Genomic DNA, 27,494 nt, shown 5'->3' with positions numbered 1-27,494 from the left:
GAGTAAAGCGGACGTATTTCCAGTGTAACCAATCAAAATAAATATTGATGAAAAGCAATAAAATTAGCCAATAGACGACAATACTTTGTAAAAAAAAAGAGGCGGGTATGTACCTACCGGTTTCGATCGGATGTCGTCTCTCTTGACCGGATGAGGTTTATGTAGAGGAAGTTTTGTTTTTCGAATTTTTCGTCAGTTTCGACAGACAGTGGTTTTAATCAGTGTTTGTAAAAGAACACGGAATTATGATAACGTGGATTGCATTTTAAGTGGTCGCCCAAGTGTTCAAAGAGACATAAACAACTTGAGCTGTTTGAAACGGCGGAACTCAACACTTCTAAGTAACCGGAGAGCACCTTGCTGCTAAGCTAACGTTACCTAGCTAGATAGCGCGGCTAGCGTTCGCCTCTAGTCTTCGTTGTGTTGAAGGGGCTCTCCGAGCTAACGAAGCCATGGGGAACCGGGGCATGGAAGACCTGATTCCCCTGATCAACAAGCTTCAAGACGCTTTCAGCTCAATCGGTCAGGCTTGCAATTTAGACCTTCCTCAGATTGCTGTGGTCGGTGGACAGAGCGCTGGAAAAAGCTCTGTTTTGGAAAATTTTGTTGGGAGGTAAGCGAGAATGTATGGTTAAATTAGTAATCTACTGCAACTGTATCGTTCTTTACACAGTTTCTAGACAGCCATACTTTCTCGAAGTGCAGATATGAATGTGTTACGGTCATTTGGAGACGTCATTTACCATAAAGTTAAGCTAACGTTAGTTGCTTACGAGTACGTAATTTGAGTTACGCATTTATCGTAAACCAGCCTTGTTGGTAAAGTTATGTTAAAAAAAACACTTGATTTAATAATAGTATTAATTGAAAGGGTAAAAGTATATGCATGTTTTTTTTTTTAGCCTTTTTGCACTAGTAGTCCATCGTCGCTGTACATGAGATCCTCTCCAGTATCTTGAAGATTGTTGTTATAGTGATTTTGAAAGATGATCTACAAGGGCATAACATTGATCATGATAATTAATCACAATAGAGGTTATTTTAGAAGTTAATTTACTCTTGTAGAAGTGTGCAAATATGTAATATGCAAGCCCTGTTAATAAAGACAGTGTAAGTCCCTTAGATCCAGTAGATATGTATTTTTGCAGCGTTTGCAGTTTTTTTTATAATTCTTTACTTTATTGTCTCAAAGTAGGCCAACAAAACGCTGACATTTTGTGTGTAATCTCACATCCGTAACAGACATAACTTCCCTTACTATCTTCTGCTTTTGTTTCTGTTTTTGGTTAAAGTTTTGAAACAGACTCAAACGCGCTTCAGTCTTTGAAGTGTAATGTCTTAAAGTTACAGTTTCCAGTAGCTCAGCTCTACCCTCCTCAACGTGTTGGTCCTTTTGTCCTTTCCCACATCAACAGTGAGGGAGATCACCCTGCAGATAAAAGGAGCAAAACAAGCTCGCTCTAAAGCAGCTTGTTTAGCAGGTTTCCACTCCTTTGAGGGCCACTCAATGTTTAACCCAACCCACACAGCAATCTCACGATCACACTCATGCGCACAGGCCAGCTCGCAGTGCAGAGAAGGCACATTGGCTATTAAAATGGCATTCACACCGGCTTTCTGTTATAAACGTTCTGGAAATGTCGTAACTGCTCTCAGGCAAGACTACACTTGCAGATTAGACTACCACTTAGTGCAAATTAATATGGTTGAGTGGTATTTTGTACTTTGAGAGAACTTGACAGACATCAGCTGCAATTATCATGAGACATTTCATGGTGACCTCAAGCCTGTGCTGTCTTTCCTTTTTTACGACTGTGTACAGGACTAACATGCATCCATTTACTTAAACATTACTGTGGCTTTGCTGTGACCTGGAGTCTCATGAGTATGTGCATGCTGCACTTGAAAGTTTATGATTTTATGATTAAAAGAAGTTCAGTGGCTACTCTGTACGCAGGTTGCTGATGATGCAGGTGACTTTGAATGCAGACAAGGTTGAACAGCAAAAGTCAAACTTATATATTGAGGGTGGAGTCTCGCTTCATACTGGAAGCACTTTGGTGTTATTGCACATCATTGTAATAGCAACAATGACTCATTGTTGATCAAAGGGTGTGTTTGAGGCCGTGAGTGGCCCATACCTAAACCCTTTGTCATGTTTTGTGGCATGTTTTATGCAAAGCTATGCCTTTGCAGTCCTGTAGGATTTTTCACTTGCAAATTCTCTACAATGACGGAACAATAATAAGCATTTTTTTTTGCTCTCAATTATGTTTGTTCTATAATTTCCCCAGTGGCAGAGATCCATTCAGGTGCATGTTGAGTGTGAGAGAGAGAGGGGCTTTATCCCTGTGTCCTTAGGGAAGAAAATGATCCCTCGTTTACTTTTTGCGGAACCAACAACAATTGAAACAGAGTCACATCATGCTGAGAAGAGAATCCTTCTCCTTTTTTTCTCTCGTGTTGGTGTTATAATATGATACATTTGCCAGTTGGCCTAACTTGGTGCTTCACTCTCTTTAACTAACACGTTCTACCATCCCTCATTTTCTGGCTTCTGTGGAAAATGGGGAAAGTGGGATCTTATTGTGGGATAGAATGACATGCAGTAAATATGTGTTTGCATTTTAGACACTGTATCTCTCTCCTGATGTGTAGCTCAGGCAGTCCAACTTGTATTAAGGTCTATGTGATCCGTCTTGCTGATGTGATTCAGGCTCTGTTTCTCTCAGGTTTGTTACAGGAGACCCCCTAATTTTGGCTGGATGATCAGCATACTTTGGCGGACAGAAATTATTCCAATCTGACTCAACACAGTCATATATTTGTGAATCTTTGTTTTTCTTTTTTGGTATGGCTTTTGGTTATTTTCTTGCTCTACTCGTGCAACTAAATGAGTGACCCCACTTCTGACTGAAAGCTTCTCTCATTCTGCCTTCATGATGACAGCTTTTTAAAGCATTTGATTCGACAGACTCATTATCATTGTCATTAGTCATATATAAGTGGTTGCTCGATTAAAGGTCTACAGCTCCTGAGAAATCACCAGTAAAAATCTAAAAAGATGAAAGTAATTTATCAAAAAATTATTAACAGGTTTAACTGTTTAACAGTTACAATCACACCCTTTTCTCTATCTTTAGCTGTTCTGTACTGTGGAGTTATTTCAGTGGACTTGTTGGGAGTTGAGATGTCATATCTTGTACTGCAAGCTGGTCTGGGTGGAGGTAGTTATCAGATCTCCGGCACATAGGCTACAGAGAAACAAGATGTTTGAAGCTTCTCCTAACAGTTGTGTTAAGTTTGACGTTGTCTTTTATGGAGCACACATATGGCAGCCTCGCCGTAATTCTATGCCATGTTTACAAAAACACGAGTTTATTTGATAAATGCTTGTGCCACATTCTTTGTTTGTTAAGGCAAACTTATTCTGGAATGATGGCATGGATCTGTAAATGAACCTGAACAGAGAGATCTACCAGACTTGATAATAGTGTGCAGCACGGTGGAAATCCCTGTGAAGAAGAGTTACAGACAGCCGAGTGGCAGTGATTGGGGATTTTCCACTTAGCACTTGGATTTTGGTTGTGATTGAAGAGGCTTTGCTGCCCAGGGATGCCTCTTGGAACCACAGTTACAGACCGTGGTGTGGGAATGCGGGTAGCCATAATTATGTGTTTCTTGCCACTCCAAAGATCCATTGAATAAGCCCCACCAAACCACCAACAGTTTTTGTGTACCATGCCCTCCCCTGAGAGTTTACTATGACCTCAGAATTTCACAAACTGGTTTCCGTGTTTAAAAGCTTTTCATACTGGAATGAAAGGAGGATCAGCTGTGGGCTATGCTTCCTCAGAGTTGCTCTGTCTGTTTGTAAGACTTTTGGGGCAGGCAAGCAGGGGGAGGAGAGCTGGCGTTGTCTCCTTGCCCTACTCTCCCTTTATTTTGCTTTCTTAGATGGAGGGAGGCACACAAACTCTTTTCCTGACCATGCATAATGCATGAAATGATACTCAATCTGCTGAACCTCGTCTATCATTTACAGCGCATCAATAATGAAATCCAGGCCTCTTTTCAATATGCCACTTCCGTTTATGCGATTCTGTCTGTAAAAAATACTGAGCCGTTCTAGTGCTCTTGTCTGATGTTTCTTTAACAGAGTATAAGCAAACAATTTTGACTAAATTACTTTTGTGGTATTTTAGAGCAGATTCTATCTGTACTGTCTGTGTCTCACCTTTCCTGCTTGTTGAGTTGGTGACATGGTGTTTTGCTACTGAGAATCCGGTGAGAGTGACTTGAACCATGAGTGTGGCCTGGAACAATGACAAATATAAGGGCTTTTTAACAATGATATGGAGGAGTGGCCAACCAATGGAAAAAGTAGCCTGCTGTGGGAGTTCCAATGGTATCTGGATTAAAGTGAGCAGTCTGCAATTTGGCTGACAACCACCACTTATGAGCATTAACAGTTTTTGAAGAGGTCCTTCTAGCTGTGATCTCTGTCAGCATCTTCTTACCATTCTCAGTCTGTCTGTCTCCTCTTCATATTGCTTCCTTTCATCCTGCTTGAATTAGTTTTAATCTTTATCTTTAATACTCTCCCTCTCTTGCTCCCAAACCCTGTCCAGGGCTCTCTGTACTGTCTGCCATGGGGACAAATGCCTGCCTGATCCACATAATGAGAATGACACAGCACCAGTGCTGAACCACAGACCTGTGGATTTTTGCTGACTTTAGCTGTGGATGCCATCCAGAATGTTCTCTACTGTTTAACCACAGGGCTACAGTCTCGGAAAAGCAAGCAGCATGTAGTATGACTTGTCTTATGGCAGACACATCACTTCCAGTATGAGATCACTGTGCAGGCTTAGCATTGCTTCAGACTCTTCAGACGTGTTGATCTGGCAAGAATGAGAGAAAAAAGCAAAGGGAGTGTGTAGGTTAGTGCCATGCTCAGCTCTGATAGAAATATTCCATGACTGGGATTGGTGATTACCACCAGATGTTGTGTATTTGTAGAGCAGGAAAGGGATATTCAGAATTGGGAGGAGCCCAGAAGACTGGGTGGAGGAGCCTCATCTGAACGCTGACTAAGCAGCGTTGACCATACGGTTTAAGATTCCTCTGGTGTCCTGTCACTTAATGAGGAACAAACAGACCACATTGTTTTCTATAGGTTCACATCTCAGTGATGCACAGTCGCACCAGCAGCATGTGCTGTTGTTTGTTTACCGTTACGAAATCCTTTCTGCACTGCAACATGTTTTGCAATTAGCATCATGCAAGCAAGTAGCTAAGAATATGCACAGCAGGACTCTGACAAGCTGAGAGTTGTGTGTTCAAGGCGCTGTCGTGGTTGCTGTCTCTTGTATTGACACAGCTCTGCCTTGCATAAATGCAGCTGCTGGCTGTAATCATGAGCTTTGCCTCTGACTGTAATAATGTATGTTGTAGATACTTGGACTACTTCACATGAAGGCATATAGAATTTAAAACACATTTCTGTCAAACGCATGATAAACACAATGATCAAACCAAAATCTCTAATCATTTTTTCACTTAGCAAACAAAACCAAACTTGTCTGATAAAACCGTTTCACGAGTTTGACTTTTCTGATGCAAGTTAATGACAACAGCTTTACTTTGTCATTTACTGTATCCATTTTTAAAATGCATCATTGTCCGTGATGTCAGATGACAGAAAGCCGTCTCTTCAACCACAACTTCCCCCTGGGACAGTCGGCACTTCTGAGCTGTAAAGCTAAACAGAATTAATCTTTCAGAAACTCTGTTTGATTCACTTCAAAGAATCTGCTTATGCAGATGCCCCGGCTGAGCTGGACAGAGCAACTCACTTATCTGCACATAAAAGATATTAAAAAGAAAGAAAGAAGTACTGCAACATACCTGCAAAAGCAAAATGAGGAATTAATATCCTTCTCCCGTGTGTGTGGTCGGGATACCCATCATCCATTTGCTAATTGACATGTTATTTTATTCTAAAAGTCCACATCATGCCAGGCTGGCTTATGTCAAACTCGGTGTAACTGACTGCATTATTAAACTACAGAAGTGAATGTCTGTTCATTGCTGAAGCTGCTAACATTAGCATTGCTAATAATCTAAGCTTTCTGATATGAATGTGTCGTCTGTTGTGATTGTTCACCTCCTGAGTACGAGCGCTCTCTAATGTATTTCATACAATCTTGTGTAAAGCTGCATTGTCTGATGCATTACTTGATATGAGCCTGAAAAAGCCAGCAAAGTTAAACATCTATCAATCATTAACAACACTTTGGTAATTGAGCTTTGCCCGACCTGAGTGACCATGTAAAAGATGGAGCTGAACCTATATGGGCACTAGTCAAGTATTAGGTCTTTCTTCACAGTCCACCCTGTTCAGCATTAATGAGTCAGTGAACTGAAGTGTAAGGTATTGCAGATGATAAATTTGTGAATTCCATTTTAGGTCGTAACCACCCTGTATTAGCAGGAGCGGGTGTGCATGAATCAATCTCTAAAGCTCTAATGAGGAGAGAAAACAACAGTCACATTTGATTTGTTGCTGACACGTTTTAGGCGTGACTTCTCCTTCGCCCATTGATTTACCAGAGGACATGCTGTGGGGAAATGGACATGGAGTGAGATAAATAATTGAATGTTGTTCCTCACTGTCTGGCTTTCTCTTTCATTCTTTCTGTCTCTGTGTTCCTTTGTCTGTCTGCCCCATTTTATTCAACACCACAAAACATTTTTTTTCCATTCCCCACATTTCTGATGTGTCTTTCTTTTTTTTGTCTCGTCCGTCTCTCTCACTCAGGGACTTTCTTCCGCGTGGATCAGGCATTGTCACCCGCAGACCTCTCATTTTGCAGCTGGTCAACAATAAAGCAGGTGAGTTTGTCTGTCCAGTGCACAGCCACATCCCAATTTCCTTTCATCACTGCCCTGCATATGGCCTCTCAGTCACTGTGCCTTAAGCTAGGCACACTGTTTGCTACTTTCATCTCTCAAATTGAATTTTCTGCTCCTCTCTCTCCGCCTGCTCTTTCTTCTTCTCCGTCCTGCTGCCTCCCTCATCTCACCTCTCATACACTGTGCTCTGCCCCCCTCTGTATAGAATATGCTGAATTCCTGCACTGCAAGGGAAAGAAGTTTGTGGATTTTGATGAAGTGCGGGCGGAAATTGAGGCGGAGACGGACAGAATAACGGGATCCAATAAAGGCATTTCCCCTATCCCGATTAACCTCAGGGTCTACTCCCCAAACGGTAATTGGCATAAGTCTTTTTAAAACCACACATTCATAAACACATTGAGCTCTTTGGCTATTTTATGCATAAACTTGATATATATTAATATATTGAAAAGCCAACAATCTCAGAATTTGCATGTCTTGCTCTAGTTTATGGAAAAGAAAAAAGAAGTCATGTGAAATGTCACATGCATCGTTGGGAGCGTTGTAATTTAGGCTGAACATTAAAAGCTAACGGGCACTCCTCTGATGTTTTTATGAGATGAATGAATGTCACGAACGTTTATTTGTTACTTTCAGTTGTGTTTTCACATCTATTGTTGTCAAAAGATTAAGACGTATTTATGGATAAAACATTAAAAATGTAGCATAGGATACAAATGACTTATTCTGAATGAGTAAAAGATACATTTTTCTCTCCCACCCCAGACACTCTTTAATATGTGAAACTGAGATTAACAGTGTTTGATTTACCTTGAAAACACTGTTAAAAACATTGAAAAACGTGTGTATCCTGCTTTACTTTTTTGTTTTTGTGTGACATAGTGCTGAACCTGACCCTAATCGACCTCCCTGGTATGACGAAGGTTGCTGTTGGAGACCAACCACAAGACATTGAGCATCAGATCAGAGATATGCTTATGCAGTTCATCACCAAGGAGAGCTGTCTGATTCTGGCAGTCACCCCTGCTAATACTGATCTAGCTAACTCAGACGCTTTGAAGATCGCCAAGGAAGTGGACCCACAGGGTAAAGCATTCAGCTTTCAGGCGGCTCAGCAGTGGGAGCTGTCTTCCGATGCACATTACCTCCCATTTGCAGCAGGGTCTTAAATAGGCTTCTGCTTGGAAAAAGACCATAACAGTAACTTAACTTGTACTTGTTCTCAGTGTCAGGATTCTGACTGTGTTTTATGTTTTTGATAAACACGATGTGTTTAAAAAGGTGATAAATATGCTTGTATTGATGATGAAGTCACACTTTATGATTATGTGTAGGGCTGCGTACCATTGGTGTTATAACTAAATTGGATCTGATGGATGAAGGCACAGATGCAAAGGACATCCTTGAAAATAAACTTCTGCCCCTGCGGAGAGGTGAGCGTCCCATAAACACCCAGACATATTTACAGGCTTTATGGTTTGAATGACGTTGGAAATCTGAAATGACCATTTGTTTCCGTTTGGGAAGGTTATATTGGGGTCGTGAACCGCAGTCAAAAAGACATTGATGGGAAGAAAGACATCCGCGCCGCTCTGGCTGCTGAAAGAAAGTTCTTCCTGTCTCACCCTGCTTACCGACACATGGCCGAGCGTATGGGCACACCACATCTACAAAAAACACTTAATCAGGTCTGCATTAACCTGTCTTTGTTTTTAAAATGGTGGAATACCATTTTGTCTTTGCTGTGCATTGTGGTGGTTCTCTTAAGTCATACAACCTTTGTTTGTAGCAACTAACCAATCACATCAGGGATACCCTGCCTGGACTGCGCAGTAAGCTGCAGAGTCAGCTCCTCTCCCTGGAAAAGGAGGTTGAGGAGTACAAGAACTTCCGTCCTGATGACCCAACACGCAAAACAAAAGCATTGTTGCAGTGAGTGCAAATAAATATTTCTGCATTTCGAAATGCAAATGACAGACGCAACTTAGTGATCATTTTTCTTGCACAGCCCATTGTTGTATTGAGGTTACTAATGCTGCGACATCTCACGGATCACTGTTGAAGATTAAAGGGAAAACGCTCCCAAAAGAAGATGCCTTATAGTGAACAAATATTGTCATACCACTGAATTTGAGCTTTGGCTTCATAATATAGGCAAATTTATAACAATAGGCTCTTAAGAGATGAGCAAGCAGAAAATGCTGCATCTAGTCTGAAAGGGATAAACATGTATATGTTCTATCTGCTCTCAATGGATTGATGAACAATAAGAACATAATTCACACATCGCTTGGCTTTTCGATCCTGATCAGGATGGTGCAGCAGTTTGGTGTGGACTTTGAAAAATGCATTGAGGGCTCCGGGGACCAGGTGGACACCAATGAGCTGTCAGGCGGTGCGAAGATCAACCGCATCTTCCACGAACGCTTCCCCTTCGAACTAGTCAAGGTGATCGCTCAATATTCATACCACTACACTCAGGGACGTTGGGTTACACTTTGGAGCTACAAAGATTAATGTAGAATGTAATTTGTTCAATGATTCCATTGTCTTCCTTGTTCCCCAGATTGTGTTTGATGAAAAGGAGCTAAGGCGGGAAATCAGCCACGCAATCAAAAATGTTCATGGTGTCAGGCAAGTAGTGCGCAGCTATTTGACTTATCAACTTTCAAAGCAGACACGCAGACAAGTAGTCCACCAGTGTAATGTTTTGGTATGAAATACTGCTTTTCTCCCTTCATCAGAGCATTTGCTCTTCTATAATTCAGTTATCTGTTAATAAACCTTGGTGTAACAGCACCAGTTTATAGTGGCGTAATATCACCTGTTGTATGTTAAACTGACAGTATTTCAGTATTATTATTCAAGTGTTCCTCGTCCTATCTCCTCACTGCAATACCACCCACTCCTTTTACGTTTCTCTCTGCTAAATGAATCTGTTTTTATGAGGATTTGTGTCGCGTGCCATTGTCCAGTGTGTTTCTGTTGTTGTGTATTTTTCCTGTCTGTTATATCTCATTGGTGTTACATTTGTTGTGCACTTTATTTTTCCTCTTTGTTGTCAGTCTTTTAACTTTGTCAGTAACCTCAAATCTCTTCACAATCACCCGTTTTGTCACTTTTTTTTTTTTCACTTTATCTTTATATCCACCTATGTTTTTTTTTTTTTGTTTTTTTTTTTGTTCTGGACCACATGTCTGTTAACTGTTCCATTTGTCGGCCATTGGCCTCTGTCTCTCTGTGCATCCTCAGAACGGGGCTGTTCACTCCAGACCTGGCGTTTGAGGCCATCGTGAAAAAGCAGATCGTTAAGCTGAAAACGCCCTGTCTCAAATGTATCGATCTGGTCATTCAGGAGCTCATCAACACATTCAGGCAGTGCACCAACAAGGTACTGCAGGTGTCCAGCATCTCCCGACCCGGCCGAGACACAAAGTTGGGGCAACCATGGTTGTGTCAAAGGCATGCTGACACAGAGCATTACCACCATCTTTGTCAAACGTGGAAAAGTCTCCACTCAGGAGTTGGCTTTTTTTTTTGTTTGACAAAAAAAAAAAATGTTCTGTGCAGTTTGCCCTCGGCCTAGCCCTGCCCCACGGGCTCTGTGTGCAGGCAGCGCTGTCGTGTTGTGGAGTGTTGTGACGGGTGACGTGTTGTCGTGGATAAGAGATGTTTCCAGGAATGAGCATCTCTGGTCTCTCCTGGACAAGCTGCAGGTGTCACAGCTCAGTGCATAGAGCCAGTGAAACGTAGAGAGGCTTGTCTGTCTCTATGATAATGTCCTAGTTTAGAAGAAACTGGCTTTTCAAGGGAGTGAATGTGGAAAAACCTGCAGCTTGTCCTCCACTGTTTAATCTGTCTCTCAACAACTAGAAACGACTAACTGAACAAACTCTTTTTATTTCCTCTTTCTTGCCTTTCTGTCTTTCCATATTTCCTCTTTCTTCAATTTCTGCCTGTCTCTGTCTCTCTACCACCACAACAAAACGCAATCTGACCCCATGGCCTTACAGAACGGGGCTCTTCACCCCTGACCTGGCTTTCGAGGCGATTGTCAAAAAGCAGATCCTCAAACTCAAAGAACCCAGCCTCAAATGTGTGGACCTTGTGGTGTCTGAACTGACCGCACTCGTCATGAAGTGTGCCGTTAAGGTAACCAGGGACACACATGCTGGCATGATGCCATGAAAGAGAAGGGATTCCCTCTGTTTATAAATGTGTATCGCTATCATCAAAGTGCAGTTTTCGCAGCTGCAGAATCAGCCCCAAACCTCATTTGCCACTTTGTGCCCCCTGCTGTGAATGCGTGTACATTTCCATCCCTATTTCCTTGACGACTGAGGACCTTGCTGCACCATTCTGACCGAACAATGACTCACAAATCATGTATGAAATTTTAAGCACAACTTAAAATTTCCACCAGCTGGCTCCCACATGGCGTTTGACCTCAGCACCAGCTCATTAAGCAGTTTATTTTTCTCACCTCCACACTACTTCCTCTCCCTGCTCCAGAGCCAGCCTGGTCTGTCTGAGCAGAGCTTGGTGACGCTCCTTGACTGACCCACATGGTAGAATTTAGTTTTGCTTTCTGCTTAATCGGAGGGAAAGGGTCTGATGCGAAGTGAGTGGGGATGATACTGTGGGTACAGTGAGGCTTTAAAGGAGCGTTTCCATAGCAACGGTGCTCCACTACCATCTTGTGGACAGAGGAGGGCACTGCACAGCAAGAAATGATGTAACACGCCCAGAAAAGCAGACATCTTTCCCCCTGCCTTTTGGGTTTCCTCTGCCTCTCCAGTTTGTCCTCTTTCATTCAGTCTTCACTAACATGGATTATTTTCAAAGTTTTACAATCAGCCAGGGATGTTTAGTTTTAAATATATTGGTTATGTTTGCATTTTTCTTTGTGAAATATTAGTTTATCTTTTGATTATTGTTAAAATTGCATCATTTGGATTACAGCAGACGCTAAATGAAGTCGGCACATCATCCCTGGCTGATAGTAATTTCCTCATCCCCTTGTAAAAGAGACAGTCGCTGTGAATTGACAATCTGTGTGTGTGTGATTGTGTGTCGGATTGTGGATTGCCTGGCTATCTGTGACACTGAAATGTCACTTGACTATCTTTTACTCTTTTCTTTGTTTCTACTTATTCTCACTTCTCACTCCTGTTTCTCTCTGATACATTTTGGTAAGTCTCATAAAGCTCAAGCTCACATGTAAATGTGTGTTCGTGTCTGCGTTTGGTGCTGCAGTTACGGGTTGTGTTGCCTTTCAGCTAAATTCCTACCCCAGACTGAGAGAGGAGACCGAGAGGATTGTCACCACCCACGTCAGAGAAAGAGAGGGAAAGACCAAGGATCAGGTGCGTTGCTCGCATGTTGATTTGATTTGATATACTAGTGGTTCCCTAGCCAGTGGCGTGAAGTCCAGTCAACTTTCAATGCTTTTTTTTAATAAGCAGAAATGATATAATGCAGCTCTAATATGCTGAAAGGGTTTGGGAACAAAACACCCACCAAGTCAACATGTAAATGTGGTGACTTGCATCCAAGCACCAACATTGTTGTAACTTGTCATTATCAACCTCATCATCTATAGATCATCTCGCTGCGGAATGTAGCTGCTGCATGAGAGCAAAAAAACTTTGACTTTTCTTAGCAAGTTTCACTTTTTCATTTATTCAGGGCATGACAAAACAGTTGGTGTCAGTGAGGGAGCTTCTAGTTTATTAAAGTTTGCATTGTCTTTGTCACCACAGCATTGATGCGTGGGTTATAAATTAAGCATCAAACAGAAGCTTTTCTGAGAGGTTTGCAGACTTAAGAAAATTAATGGGTTTGAAAAAACTGGATTATTCTAAACTTTTTCTTTTCTGTTCATAATTACGGCTCGGTTCTGAAATTCTTTTGTAAGGGATAGTTAGCGTTTAAACAGAAAGACTCATCTGCTTGTTCGATCAAGAGAAAAAAAAAAGCCACTAAAGTACCAAAAGATATTTTCCATCCTGTTCTACTTTAAACACTTAGGTTTTTTGTGTTTGTTTTAACATAATGTCTGCGTTAATATGACCTCATTTTGAGTCCACCCTCATGACATCTGTGCACCAAAATATTTTATGCGACTTTTCTCGTAGCAGCAGTTTGCAGCTTTGGACTTGGAGGTCATTCGGTCATCTTAAGACACGGCCAGAACTGTCTCTATTAAGAAAGTTTAGTAGATCATTGATATTCATCCAAATATTTGTAATCGTTTGTCCATTTTTATGTGACTATAAGCCTCTAAATAATTTAATAATTATCCCAACCCCTCTAAGAAAAAACACTTATTGGAAGTGAATACAAGAACCTAAATAAAGATGCATCTGTTTGCCTTTAAGCCTCTACAGGCCCCTGCAGAGGACTAGCGTCTCATTAAACTGTGTTGATGCTATCAGATGCTATCAGATTTTTGTCAGTTAACCCCTGCTGTTTTCAAACAATGAAGACTATGATTATGAAACCATGAACACAATAACAATAATTGCAATTGCACAATTCAGTTGTAATTGTGTTTGTAAAGATCTAGAAATGACAAGAAAGCGACTTCAGAGTAGTTTTTACAAAACCTGACAGCATCTACGAGTGATAACAGTAGGTAGGTAGCAGGCTGTTGAGCAACAGCATGTTAAATTCTAGGGTTTATAAACTGAAACCTTTGAGTGAAATCACATTCTCAACTCCACCACAATGCTGCAACTTTCAGCCTTGATATTATCACTCTGACAGGTTATTCCAGCATTGCTGTGTCTTGTTTTTTTGTCTTTGTGTCTTTCCTTTTTTCACTTCGCAAGTGTGTAATATGAGATGTGAGACTTTCCGCTTTCTCCTTTTTTCACTGTAAGTGGATTTTAATTGAGACCTTTCCATCCTAATCACAATTTTCTGCCTTTAAGGTTCTGCTGCTGATTGACATTGAGCTGTCCTACATCAACACCAACCACGAGGACTTCATAGGCTTCGCTAAGTGTGTACCAACCCCCCCCCAAATACCTATTCAGTTTAATTTACAGCTTGTTGCCATGAAACCAGTGATGTCCATTAAAATTTCATTGCTTCTCGCCTCATTTTTCAATCCGTAAATTCACAAAAGGAGGACTTGTAATCCTTTTCACTCCAAGTCGTCAGTATGTGTCCAACATAGCTGTCATTTCAGAATCTGGACCACTGTTTTGCTGCCTGGAATCTTAGTGTTGCCTTTGATTACACACTTGTTGCAAATCTGCGGTGCTTCAATGTGATGTCGCATGGCAATTTATGATCCAGTCTCATCAGAGCACGTGTCTCTGTGGTGGAGGTGGATGCCAAAACGATCAAGGTCATCTTTTCCCCAGCATGAAAAAATACCACCCTCCCCAAAAGGAAGTCAGTCAAGCGTGTGTCATTGCGTGGCAAACGAATGTGCTGATTGACTGCCCACAGTAAGGAATGCTTGTTGTGCAGCTGGAAAGAGCAGTGATTATGTCCTTACCAGAAGCTGCTTTGCTATTGAAACTCATTCCTTTTTTGGCGTTCTCTTTTAAAGTAGTTAGTTTGCGAGTGGATTCATGGTGTAGCAGTTACAATAACCTATAGTTGAGTGGAGCTCTTCTCCTGTGTGGATTTTGTTATGACCAAGTAACAAAGCAAGTGTGAGCATGTGTTAGGGTTTATGCCTTGCCTCCGCATGGCATGTAGAGGTCAGCAAGGGCTCTTTAACGGTTCTCATGACATCACTTTCAGTCTTGACTTCAGAAGGCTGGATGATGGTAGCTCCCCAGGGTACAGCAACAACAGGTGGGCATTCAGATGAGACTGAGGGGTTTTGTGTATAGTCTGTCTGAGACTGCTTGAACCTTCATATAATCCCTTAGAAGCAGTTTTCACCTCCATGTGTTTTTATAGTTTGTAATTGTCACTATGATAACACTACAACTTGCTTTCACACTTAACCAAGCCCAGACTAGTGATTTCCTTAACAGAATTAAAGTTGAATAAGACAGGGAACATCATTTTGAAAGTGACTGTAAGGTTTTGATGAAACATGAAAGTCTAAGGTGGGTTGTGTTTGGTGTTCATACGGTGTGTTATCTGTCTGTCTTTGTTTACTGACAGTGCTCAGCAGAGAAATACTGCTGCAAACAAGAAGAGGGCCATACCCAACCAGGTATGTTCTATCACCTAGTTCTGGTGTTTTACCAATCATCGGTTGAATCTTCCTTTACTGATACCTCCCATTATTAGCCTATTAATCAACCATGTGAACATACCTCAGCCATTAACCAGCCTATCCTCGTCTAATTGTTAATGATACTCCCCAGTATGTCATCTTAACTCGGGACTATACCCAGTCTTGGCCTTTTCTCCTCCTCGTGTTGAACTGGCTTGTCTTTGTCCACAATGTTTTAAAGCTGGTATTTCTCCTGTGTTTTGTACAGATGGATATTTAGCCTTTTGCCGAACTGTGTTTTTAGGGTCCTTACACATACACTACTCAGATACAACCTTTTATGCTGCTATCAGCCTTGATGATGACGGTTTCAGTAATGGGAGAGTTGCCTTAGTGACTTTAAAGAAGGCCCCCTCCCCTGCTTTTTGAAAAAGAGCACTTCTTTCTGTGCTGTTTGCATGCGACTCTGGCATGTTTTTCTGAAGCAAACAACGATTAATTGCAGAATTGTGTTGATTGTTTTGCCATTAACTCACAAGCATCTTCTTTTTTTATTATTTTTTTTAAATTAAAATTCAGAATATGCATGGACATTGCACTGATCAACTGAGCAACAAATATGAAATAACCAAATTGTGATGTACTTGAAGTAGTTCTAAATGCATGTAACTCTCTTGCTCTGTCTCTCTACCCCTCTCTCTGTCTCTCTTCCCTCTGTTCATCTGTCTTTCTGGTTGCATCATGGATTTCCCGTTTCATTTTTACCATTTCTTTCTTTTCCCTCTTTTCCTAAACTCCTCATGTTCTGTGCTGTCTTATATCTTCATTCCTCTTTTCTCCTGCGAACCTTCAACCTGTCACCCTTTCCCTCCTTTCTTTCACCCATTCCTCGGCACCTCATCTTTGCTACCTTATTTTCTCACTTATTTTGGCTTTGATTTTATACTACCCCCCCCTGCTTTAATCCCCCTTCCCTTCCTGTTACTGCAGGGTGAGATTCTGGTAAGTACCCCACAGATTTAAACCACACCCTGCAAGGGGCAGCAGGGGTAGGCCATACAGAAGAAATGAGGCCATCTTACTAAGGTCAGCCAGTGCGATTACCGTGTTAAAGACAGATTGCTTTGAGGTATCACTTTGAAGGCTCGCTCTTGTGAACACGTGAGTTGATGCGTTCGCCATAATGAGTTGTTTTACCCCTCTGCAGCTTGGCGGACTAGGAGAAGTCCAGGAAGAAAAGGTAGAGTCTCCAGACTTACCAAAGTGATATCAAATGTCATTCTAGTATCAGCACACAGTTTCCAATAATTTGGACTGTCTTTATAGTAACACTCATCTGAACTTGTAATTTTTCACTGTAATAAAGCAGTAATTGTCAGTAATTCTACTAACATTTTGTGAGTGAATATTTTGAAGAGTATATACATTATCTTTTGCCACCTAAGAAATGGTGTCAATTGCCACAATGGACCAGAGAAAGGGAATGAGGAAATCTTCCACCAGTGACCGTGGAGGCGTCAGTTCTCCTGTCATTTGGTTTTTACCTCTGCTGCTGCCTCATGCGTGGTGACTCAGAAGTTTGCCTTGTGAAAATTGGACAAAATGGGGAAAGTGGGAAGTGATTGATTCTGAAACATGGAGTAAAGTATATGTTTTTTTTATTCTTAGAAACTTTCTTTGTATCGATTTGCATCAAACCTCCGATTGTAATTTCTGCATTCGGAGATTAAACTTGATTTGGTGACTAATCGTGATTTTTGGATGTAGTTGAACAATTTAGTCAAAATTCCTCATTAACATTCATTTATTTCCTCTCCTTGCTATCTACAGAATAAAGACTCATTTAAATTGGCACCTTTACCTCGAATCAAATGAAAGCTTTCTTGCTGTTAATGTCAGATGTGATTTGATATCTTCAATTAACCAATGAATCCCAAACGTTTAGAATCATTTATTAAATGTTTAGGGATCATCGTGTGCTGCTTGCAAAAAGTGTAGATACAGAAGCCTCCTTCATATGGCCTTAAGAATGCGAAAACAATATGTCCAAAAGACTTTGATACAGGGGATTTGAAATGTTTCCTTGTTTCTGAAAAGTTGTAAGTAATCTCCTCGCCAAGGCAAACTAACAGTTAAGCTCCTATGTTCTTACCTCCTCTCCCATGTTTTTATTGGCACTTTTAAAAAATAAAAAAATGTAATTCGTTATTTGCAATTCTCTTTCCGCAAGTAAAAGAAGTGCGAGAGAGAGGTCTAAAAGGCTTTAAAATGTGCTATTCCTATTTGGTCTTATGAAGCACAAGAGGAAACTTTCTGACAATGAACTTGAATGCCATGGGAGTCTATGTAAGAAAATGGGGAGCCAGTGGTTACGTGGACTCCTTTGAAATTGCTTGGCTTATGATTCACTCAACTCAGCCTCTTGGCCTGATATATTTTCTCCCTCTCCACTTCAGATTTCCACATTGCTGTTTAAATTTCTGTCCCTCTGTTAACCTAACTAACTTTTTCAACTCTTCTACCTTCTTCTTTTTAAAAAAGTATTAACCTCCTTTATACCCGAGTCCAGTTAACCCCATTAACCCGACTGCCTTTACACAGCTGATGCATAGGCTAGGTTTTACTGACCCTCTGACATTAACATACCGCCGTCTTTACTCTGAGTTGGGGCAAGCATGCCCTCGACCGTATCTGGTAGTGCTTGTTGATTTAATGATTTTCCTTGAGTAATAGAGAACCATGTCTAGTATTCTCATTTTGATCTTCCAATGCTTTGATTAAAATTTAGCCTGATTCCACTCAGTGTATATTCCTATGCATGTGTTACTATCCTTTGATAACTCAGTGCTGTTTTGCTTCTTTGTCTGTGGCACTGCCTTGTTAAAGCATTGAATAATACCAGAGTCAGACAGACAGACAGAGCAAAAAAAAACATAGATAATAACTAACTTAACAATGATTTCTGAGGTAAGTGAGTAAGATTTTTTCAGTCAGTCGAATCCCCCGAATCAATAATGTAACACTTAATCAAGCGCACATTTAAGTAGTGTATGAGTCTGATTGTTAAAGCCGTTTTCCTCCATCCTCCTGGTGTCCCTTTTTCCCTGCGACCCTTTTCTCTCCCACATACTCTCCTCATTGTGTAGGTAATCAGGAAAGGCTGGCTAACCATACACATCAGCATCATGAAAGGAGGCTCCAAGGAATATTGGTTTGTCCTGACAGCTGAGTCCCTGTCCTGGTACAAAGACGAGGAGGTGAGACGAATTTATTTTTTTAATGCAGCGTTTCAGAAGACATAACACAGCGCCACAGAAATACATAAAGAGGAACACAATGTTTTTGACACTGTTAATATGATTTATCCTAAATGGAGATTTGGTGCTATTACCATCAGAGGCAGGAGGTGTGTGCTCAACCCAGCCTAACCTAACCAATGTGCAGACTACTGTTCAGCTGTAGCCTGAGGAACAGGTAGTCTGAACACTGGGCAGGCGGGGTGGGGTGGGGTGGGGGGAGAGGATTCTGGGAGGAAGGACCCGGAGGTCATTGCATCTGCAGGTCACTGCCCTTGGACTGTAGAAAAAAGGAGACATAGTGTAAACATTACCTCAGCGTAACTTTTACATATTAGGAAAAAAAACACGTACATAACGGCCGCAAAACCAGAAATGCAATGCCACAAGATTTTATGTAAAAACATGTACTGTACTGAATAAAAAGTAACTAAGTAACTAAACTTTTAAAGCATTCAGTGACAGCTCCGAACAATCCCTCGTGGCTAAACAAGTTCCACTACAACATGCTTCTGCTTCGACAGATAAAGATGCAGAAGCAGATGATTGAGGAAGCCGGACTGCGTCAGAATCAAGTCCAAAAACTCATTTTATTACGCTAACTGTTTGTCTCCTGTTATAAGTACAAAAATAGCCTTACTTACTGCTCCTTTTCAGGCCTCAGTCGTTTCCATTCTTCCGCCAAAAAAACATCCCCAATAGATACAACTACAAACCAAAATTAAAGATGAAATCCATGACAGCAGCCTCCGTTTGCCCAAACTCTACCGAAATGGTCGCCTTTTGCGAAAAGCAAAGCAAAAGAATGAGAGAGAGGTAGGATGGTGTAGGCAAACTGACGTGGCAGGCGGGCTGAAATGTTCCAGCCGGGATCTGACTTTGGAATTTGCAGGAAATCGTACTGGGTTACGGGGGCCGAAGGGGAGGGGTGATAGTGTGTACAAGTGTGCGTGTGTGAAGGTGCTCATCGACATGCATCCTCCAGAGTGTTGGTCACCTCTTTATAAAGTGTCCTTATGCAAACAGCCAAAGTTCATGCTTTGGGTGTTTTTTCAGTTTCAGGCACACTTCTGTTTGTTTGTCTGTGCACGGGCAGTTAAGGAATTAGCTCTTTATGTGTGTGCTGAGGGCGGGAGATTGTGTGGAAGTGAGTGATGTAACTGTTGGGCCTGTGCCGCTCTCTGTTAGAGCAGACGTAAATGCTTCCAGATGTCTCTTCTCAACAGTGAAAGCTGGCACCCCATCCCCCTAGATCTCCCCCATGCTCCTCCTTTTCTTCCTCTCCTCCTCCTTGCCTTCATCATACATTTCTTCATCTCACCAGCCTGGTGGTCCTTCACACAGAGGAAATGCATTCCACCACGTCTGCTCAGCGGCGGTGACTTGTCATTGCTGAATGTTTACACATTACAGCTTTTCTGAACGCCACATATTTGTCGCTGTCTATTTTTTGATCACAGCATCATGACAACGGCTGTCTTCAAACCTCTGTTAATTCTGACGTGGGCTCACATTTTTGGCAACCATCAAATACATAAATTATTTTATGTCGATCGTCTTTCATCTGAAACGGCCGAGAATTGCACAGTGTTCAAAAAAAGGATCCATTCACATGTTAAATACTTCAAGTTTTAAGCCTTAAGGCAGCAGAAAACTTTGCTCTGTGAAACTGTAGCATTATAATGGGTGTTCTCTGTAAATAGTTTGGTGCAAGTTAACATTTCCATGCATTTGAGTCCTTGCTGAGCAAAACTGATGGAGTGAACTGGAGGTAAAGACCATAGTCCACATTGTGACGGTTTTAACAGTAAAGAGATATGGTTATTACTAACTTCAAGGAGCAGCATTAAACTTCTTAGGGCACAAGCATGTTTACATGACACTTGGAAAATAAATATTGTGTCAGTCTGACCAAAAAGCAGATGTTTAAAATGCTAATCCTACAGAAGTTGTGCAGTATAACATCCCAAATAATGTGATTAGGGATCAACGAGACTCAAATGGGCACTCTGTACATGCCCTAGAGTCTTTTTCGCTGATTTTTGTAAAAAAAAACGAACGTAACTGTATATTAATACAGTCGAATTCCCATTTAAGTTGCTCTCATTCCAGTATATTTTCCTTTTTTTTTTTGGCAGACTAAATGAGTCAGAAATTGTGACTGAAAATCGGACCATTAAGTTAGTTTATGCGTCAGCTTGGAGTCACTCAAAGCATTTACTCTAATAAAATTCAGATTTTGTAACCACAGTGACGCCAGACAAAAGCACCATTAAAGTAACATGAGTAACACGGGGAATTCAGCATTACTCACATGTACAGTAATCTGCCACTAATAAAGTTAGAAACGCTTCCTCCCACCGTCCGCAGCATTTCTGTGTCGGACAGACTTCAGTCGATAACTGAAGTCGAGCTGTAACCGTAGCTCGACTCAGCTGTGCATCCAACTGGGCTGAACCATTTACTTGCTGAACACAATGAGCTGATGAAGGCATGAATAAAAAGTCTTTGTGCAAACGAGCAGAAGATCGGCACGCCCAAAACCCCGTCCACACGCTGCTTATTTCCCAAAAAAACACAAAAGATTCCCTTGAACAAACGCAGAGCCATGTTGGATCACCCTAAAGAGTTTTATTAGTGATGCAGGATTTATGGAGGCTAACATTTTGGACCCATGGATCAGCTGCATTTCTGGCACAAGACGCATTACAAAAGCACTCAACCACCCCCCATTCTAAATGCAAATCTCATTAAAATCCCTCTGTGGCTTTACATGGAAACCAAAACATATTTTGAAGTAGAATTGTCTTATAGATAATTGTCAGTAGTTTTTGTACAGGCATGTTTAGTTTGAAAATAATTTATAAAGGCATTATTAACATTTTCTCCTTGTTAAACAGTGCACTGGTTTAGTTGTTGCTTTTTAAATGAATTTTATAGTTTATAGCCTGAATGTGTTCACATGTACCTTCTCCCTGTGTGTTCCAGTTCTTCAGGGTTTCTAACGGTGTGCCTGCTCTATAAACACAATGGGGTCTTTCTCATTCTAGGAAAAAGAGAAGAAGTATATGCTGCCTTTGGACAACCTGAAGATCAGAGATGTTGAGAAAGGCTTTATGTCCACAAAGCATGTCTTTGCGATCTTCAACACTGAACAGAGGTCAGTGATGATGATGTCGCTCAGTAGACACACTTGTTGGCCACTGAAAATGCCCAACCATGGAATTGATTTTGTCTGCATGCATGTTCTTGTGGATTTGTGAAAGCCTACAATCAGAAATACTAGTGTCATTCCTTTTTCTGTTCTGCATAGAAACGTGTACAAAGATCTTCGCCAAATAGAACTGGCCTGCGATTCTCAAGAAGATGTTGACAGCTGGAAAGCATCTTTCCTCAGGGCAGGAGTTTATCCCGAGAAGGACCAGGTATGAATAAAAAAACTATCGGTGTTGCAGACCTTATTGTCTTACAAAACAGCTGATGTTCAGGCGAATTAGTCATTTTACAACATTATACTGTCACAGATCCTCTCATGTGACTGTCTTTTTATTCATTTAAGTGTGCACAGGGATAACTTTTGCCCGCATGGAGATACAGTCTATTAGTATAACACTGGCCACAAACACTAACATTTTTTCGTTTGAAGTCTTATCGACATTGGGATGTATCTTCCTGGAGGGTCTTTAGACAAAACTAATCAGACAAGCCCACGTAACAGTTTAGGCTGCGTAACCACAAGAATTGCCCAAAAAAAGTTACAAGAGTGATTTAAAAGCAATAATTTGATGCTTAAAAAATAGGAAAGAAATCAGAAATCCCACCTTTAAGCCTTCTCCAAGGGGTGTGAAAGGGATGTTTGTGGTCCATATTGCATCATAGCTGAGGCCATTTGTGCAAAGGTTACTGCGGACAGACTGGCATAATAAACAGTTAATGGATTCATTCACACTTCTGCTTTTTCTTTTAGGGCCTTTTTACATCATTTGTTGCTACTGCAGAGAAACCTTTTGAAGATGTACACATGATGTCCAGTACTTTTGCTTATTCTACGCTGTTCTGCTTATTGTTGGTAAGGTGGACAATGAAGAGGCTGCGCCTGCAGACACGTTCTCCATGGATCCCCAGTTGGAGCGGCAGGTGGAAACCATCCGCAACCTGGTGGATTCATACATTGGGATCATCAACAAATCTATCAGAGACCTTGTTCCCAAGACCATTATGCATCTCATGATCAACAGCGTGAGTCCAGAAGTCCTCAGCAGCAAACAGATTTACCGGGTTATGGTCTATCAGATGGTAAAAGGCTAGATGTAGAATATCGCTGTCCAACCATGCTGGGGGGGAGTATAGGGGAGATTAGTTGTTTTCTCACTGCAGACTATCGCAGGAGTACGTCGATCATTGTCCATTCAGCTTTGTACAAGAAAATTCCACATGTGGTTGAGTACTGTGGGAAATAAAAAGATCGAGATAGGGAAGTGCCTCTAACACTTTTTCACAGCTGTCTCCAAATTTGAGTCGCTCCTCATAGATGATTTTTTTTTAATCTGAACTTCCATACAGGCAAAGGATTTCATCCACTCAGAGTTGCTGGCTTATCTTTATTCATCTGGAGACCAGAACAGCCTCATGGAGGAGTCAGCGGACCAGGCCCAACGCAGAGATGAAATGTTGCGCATGTATCATGCGCTCAAGGAAGCGCTGCATATTATTGGCGACATCAGCACCAGCACAATCTCCACCCCAGTGCCACCACCTGTAAATGACACCTGGATGCAAGAAGCCAGGTGAGGGAGACCTAGCGTTTAGTTACCTTGTTTTATGAAGCCTGTCCTGGTGATGGCTGCAAAGTATCTTTTGGACACATTATCAGAAATGCTTGGCCCTCTCTGCTGCAGCTTAGACCAAATATTATTTATTGTCTTCTCACTTTGATTTTGCATCATCTGTCTCGCAGTCCAACCCCTCAGCGCAGACCGCCTCCCGCCGCATCCCAGCCCCCAAGCCGTCCGCCTGCTGTTAGGGGCCCAACACCAGGACCACCTATGAACCCTTCTCCTCCCTTCGGAGCTCCACTCAACCCCTCTCCGGCATTTGGTGCACCTCCTATCCCCTCCCGCCCAGGCCCACCCATCAATGCCTTTAACAGCAGTCAGGATCCCTTCAGTGCACCGCCACAGATCCCCTCCCGACCAGCCCGTGTCCCACCCGGTGTACCCAGGTAGGACTTCCGTTTATGACACAATAAACAATGTCTTGGATGTAAATTGTGGCCATTTATTTGCACTGTATTTGTAATATTTTTGTCACTAACATGTTTTCATCACCTTCCTTTTCAAAGTAGCAGGTACCAATTCTACTACCGTTTTCCCATCTTTCTGGAATAATTTTCATATAATTCTTGATTTCCTCTTTCTGCTCTGGCCTCCTGTATTTTCTCTCTGTCAGGTGGTTTGGTTTCTTACTGTTTCTGTGAGCAAGTCTCACTCCTTGTCCTGTATTTTCTCTCCTCATTACAGCCGAAGACCCCCTGGTGCTCCGTCTCACCGGCCCACCATTATCCGCCCTGCTGAGCCCTCCCTGCTAGACTAGAGCTGTGGCCAAGCCCACCTAAGCGTGTGTGTTTGGGGGTGGATGTGTGTGTCCACACACCGTCGGCCGGGGGCTGGGGCTCGAGGGGAGGGGTTGACTTAGAGTGGTGCATAATGTGCATCGTACAGCAGCATCGACATGTTCATTCAAGCAATGTTTATAAGCTGCTAATACTGTCTATAAATGCACAGGAAGGAAAGAAGGCCCTTAACCACTTACATATTACATTTGACTGCTACGGAATACTAAGTAAAACCCAGATGATCAATGTGATGCATTAACTTCAAACAGTAGAGGATGATGTATCAAATTCAGTTTTTTATGATCATAAGTGGGTTGTTTCTGCAGCTGTTACTTTTCTATTTCCTGACATGGCTCCCAGCATAACATTGCATACGTTTAATAACTTATTAACTGGTACAGGCTGGCTCTCCTCTCTCCTCCCTCCTTTTTAAATAGGCCCAGATGCTCTCTGTGTCACATACACACTTAACCTGTTGTTAATGTTTGACTGGGTTTTCCTATCTCAACTGATTTCATACTGAAAAACAATAGCTTATTATCACAGTTGTTATTTTTGGTTGTGTCAATTATATATGTATATATACATATATGTATGTGTATATATATATATATATATATTTTTTTTTTTCTTGTATTATTTTATTTGAGTGACTTTGTCCTTTTTAATGATTGCTTAAATGTAGCTTTAAATGAAATCCCTACTGGAGCAGAGACGAAGCATAAAAAGACACAGGGCAGGGTTACATGAGACTGAGGAAGTATCCTCAGCTCCTCTTCTGCGAATTATCCTTCCACAATGAAAAGACGTCAGCAAGATTTAGCATTATAATCCAAGCACTTCTAGCCGTCTAGCCTTACAGGAAGCCACTCGTAACAGGGATGTTGTAGTCTTTTATCAGGACGCTATGCACAAATAGCCAGTAGATGCACAGAAATGCAGGTTGTGGGAAGCTTTCTCCTAATTCTAAATTGTATGAATATTAATCCTTTTAGTCTCAGTTTAATTCAGTTCACTGAGACTTGCAGCCTTTTAGTGAACCTTGTTAATTCCTGGATTAGCTGATTCAAATAGAAGAGCTCACAGTTGAGCTTTCTCTCAGCGTATGAAACTTGGTGGTGCTGGTGGGTGTTTAGATGAAGCCAGCTCTGCGCTTGAAAGTATCGATTTGGATTTAAACATAGAGGAGATGCCACATCTCACTCTGGGCTTTTCAAGTACATTTATTAATGTTATTGCTAACATCTCTGCCTCCATTTATTAAAAATATTGTATATAGCTGGCCTATACTGCAGAGTTTATGCAGGCTTATGTCTCATTTTGGCAAATACATGCTGTTAGTCATCAAAGCCCAAAATGTTAAAAATGCAACTGTAGTCTTCATATTAAAGGAATCACTAACACTGTAATTTCATTGATTTAACTTCAGTGTAAGGAAAAGAGATCGGTCAACTCCACATTCATTATTTATAACCTGGGCATTTGTCTTTTCTTTTCATGTTTTTGGTCTCAGTTGTATTAGCCCTGTTCAACTTTATTTTACTCAGTTCCTGAGCTTCACTTTCACCGTTATTTTGGGCCACAGGAGTTTGCTATCACAATCTGTTGGGATTGCACTTGGGTCTTAACAAATCCAGTTGTGATTATTTGCAGGTAAATATCTTATGATTGCTCTTTGAGCTTTTTTTCTGTCCATTGTATTTTCTTTTTTTTTTTTTTTTTTTTACAATTCAAACATGTTTCCTTGGAGCATCTTAAAGCATTTCAGTTGAAAATGGGTGAAGGTGAGGGTGATGTTGGATGTTTCCTGTCTTTATATTTTGATCAGTTGTGGTGGTGAGTGGGTGGTGGGAGTAGTGGTAGATAAATGCACATCCTGTCTTGAGATTCTGCTTAGACTTTTACCTAGATAGGAGATGGAAACTAAAAAACCCAACAGGACAAAAAACCTATAAATAATTCATAAATGTCCTAAACTTGAGACAGAATGTGCTTTTTCTTCTTTTCTCCAGCTCTTGCTTCCAATGACAGAGCTAAAAAGACTAAGTTGTTCTTAAGAACAGTCTTGAATCTTTACATTGATGGCCTTTCACATTGGAAATTGCACACATGAATAGGTGCACTGAATTTAGTAGTTCATCTGGTAAAACCTATTTTTCCAGGGTCTATTGAAGCTCCAGTGTGCCTGTCACCTCAGGTTGCCCTTGAGAAGCCTAGACTGTTAATGCCTCTGTCGCACATTAAGCTTTGGGCATCCTGCGTGTCTCCCTATGTACTCTCTCTTGGTCCTCTTTCCCTCCCCACTCTGAATCTGGAAGAAGGGGTTGGAAACCAATCTGCAAAAGTCTTTTTGTTTTGCAAACCCTTGTAAAGTGCCTCTGTAGCAATTAATTGATTTGAATAAACATCATGAACTGATTTAGAAAGAAAATAAAGAGGTGTTATGTACAATAAAGGGACTGGCTCTGGTGGTTGGTGTTTCTTTGTGTCCTGTGTGATGCACTTTCTTACATTTCTCTCAGATAGCGTAGAACATCTAGTTTTCCTCTCCGCCTCTCTCTACATTCACACCCTCTCGTTCCTATTGCAACGCATCAGTAGCTGGGTGCCTGCCTCGTTGCAGCGTTGCTTGTAGATCAGTGCTCTTTAACATATGCATCTCCCCCAAATGAGTGGGCAGCAAATATTCCATCTCACATTAATAGTCGGCTTTATCAGTTGTTCTGTTGCTTATAGTTGGAACCGCAATTCAGTTTTTTTTCTTTAGCAGGAAGCACTGACTCAGAGCAGATTTTAATGTGGCAGTAAAAGGCGACAACTCTTTGTTGAAAGTGACAATGAACAATCAAAGTGGCATGTAGGTTTTTACCCTGATTGCTTGAAATGCCCCTTATGAGGGCCTTTTTGAAGTCTTGATTTATCACAAAAAACATGCATTAAGAGTAACCAACGCTCCCCTGCACTCCAAACGTTTTCCGAAATAAGTCTTGTTCTCTCTGAAATGCAGCATCACATGTTTCAAACATTTCATGTTTGTGTGTCTACGCTCCAGTTGACATTTGCATTAACAGAGATGGCCTCTGTGGTCTGCTAACTGGATCCTGTGATATTACCTGACAAAAGCAATTCTTGACTACGTGTCACAAGATCAAAAGATTAATGTTGGCTGGTTGTCCCTGAACAGGCGTCCGGCTCCCCGTCGGAACAACTGGTGACCTTGACCAGCAGGCAGTGGACGTGACTTCTGTCGATGCCAACAACGGAAAGAGAAGACCTGGACATTTATTTTCTTGACCATTTAAAAGAAAAGCTACAATGTCACTGTAAGAGGCCTACATCTGAAATGTGAAAGCGCCAGTGCAATTCCAAGAATCCCAGCTGAGAGGCGTCAGCATTCAAAAAGTTTTTTACTCTGGTGTGAGTGTTGATTTAAGTAGTTCTGAGGACTAACAAATGTTGAAAGATAGCATGTCTT

General features: G+C 41.4%; 1 protein-coding gene and 1 long non-coding RNA gene across 7 annotated transcripts; one reads left to right on the top strand and one right to left on the bottom strand.

Annotated features, from left to right (window-relative positions):
- The first annotated feature begins 123 nt into the window (after window positions 1-123).
- On the top strand, window positions 124-27,494 carry dnm2a (dynamin 2a). Of its 6 annotated transcripts, none has more exons than XM_072368895.1 (21): window positions 124-613; window positions 6,824-6,897; window positions 7,124-7,273; window positions 7,804-8,007; window positions 8,256-8,354; window positions 8,449-8,609; window positions 8,711-8,853; window positions 9,234-9,369; window positions 9,488-9,555; window positions 10,174-10,312; window positions 12,201-12,287; window positions 13,857-13,927; window positions 15,055-15,106; window positions 16,317-16,349; window positions 18,256-18,366; window positions 21,456-21,565; window positions 21,719-21,830; window positions 22,480-22,644; window positions 22,969-23,192; window positions 23,363-23,626; window positions 27,204-27,494. In XM_072368895.1, exons 1-21 carry the CDS (start codon window positions 453-455, stop codon window positions 27,232-27,234), a joined length of 2,595 nt encoding a protein of 864 aa, XP_072224996.1. In that variant the 5' UTR covers window positions 124-452; the 3' UTR covers window positions 27,235-27,494. The 6 variants fall into 6 exon arrangements, with proteins under 6 accessions (XP_072224996.1, XP_072224997.1, XP_072224993.1 ...); XM_072368896.1 differs by lacking the exons at window positions 10,174-10,312; window positions 16,317-16,349; window positions 27,204-27,494 and adding exons at window positions 10,935-11,073; window positions 16,100-16,111; window positions 23,925-26,490; XM_072368892.1 differs by lacking the exon at window positions 27,204-27,494 and adding an exon at window positions 23,925-26,490.
- Window positions 17,463-19,360, bottom strand: LOC140273357 (uncharacterized). The gene is made up of 2 exons (XR_011908024.1): window positions 19,050-19,360; window positions 17,463-18,685 (listed from the first exon to the last, which is right to left on the bottom strand). It is a non-coding gene; the product is annotated as an uncharacterized lncRNA (long non-coding RNA).

The sequence above is a fragment of the Leuresthes tenuis genome, unplaced genomic scaffold, assembly GCF_036924035.1.
Source record: "Leuresthes tenuis unplaced genomic scaffold, fLeuTen1.0.hap1 SCAF_17, whole genome shotgun sequence".
NCBI classification, from domain to species: Eukaryota; Metazoa; Chordata; class Actinopteri; order Atheriniformes; family Atherinopsidae; genus Leuresthes; species Leuresthes tenuis.
Note: the sequence above shows the minus strand (reverse complement) of the source record. Positions and strands in the feature narration are given on the sequence as shown.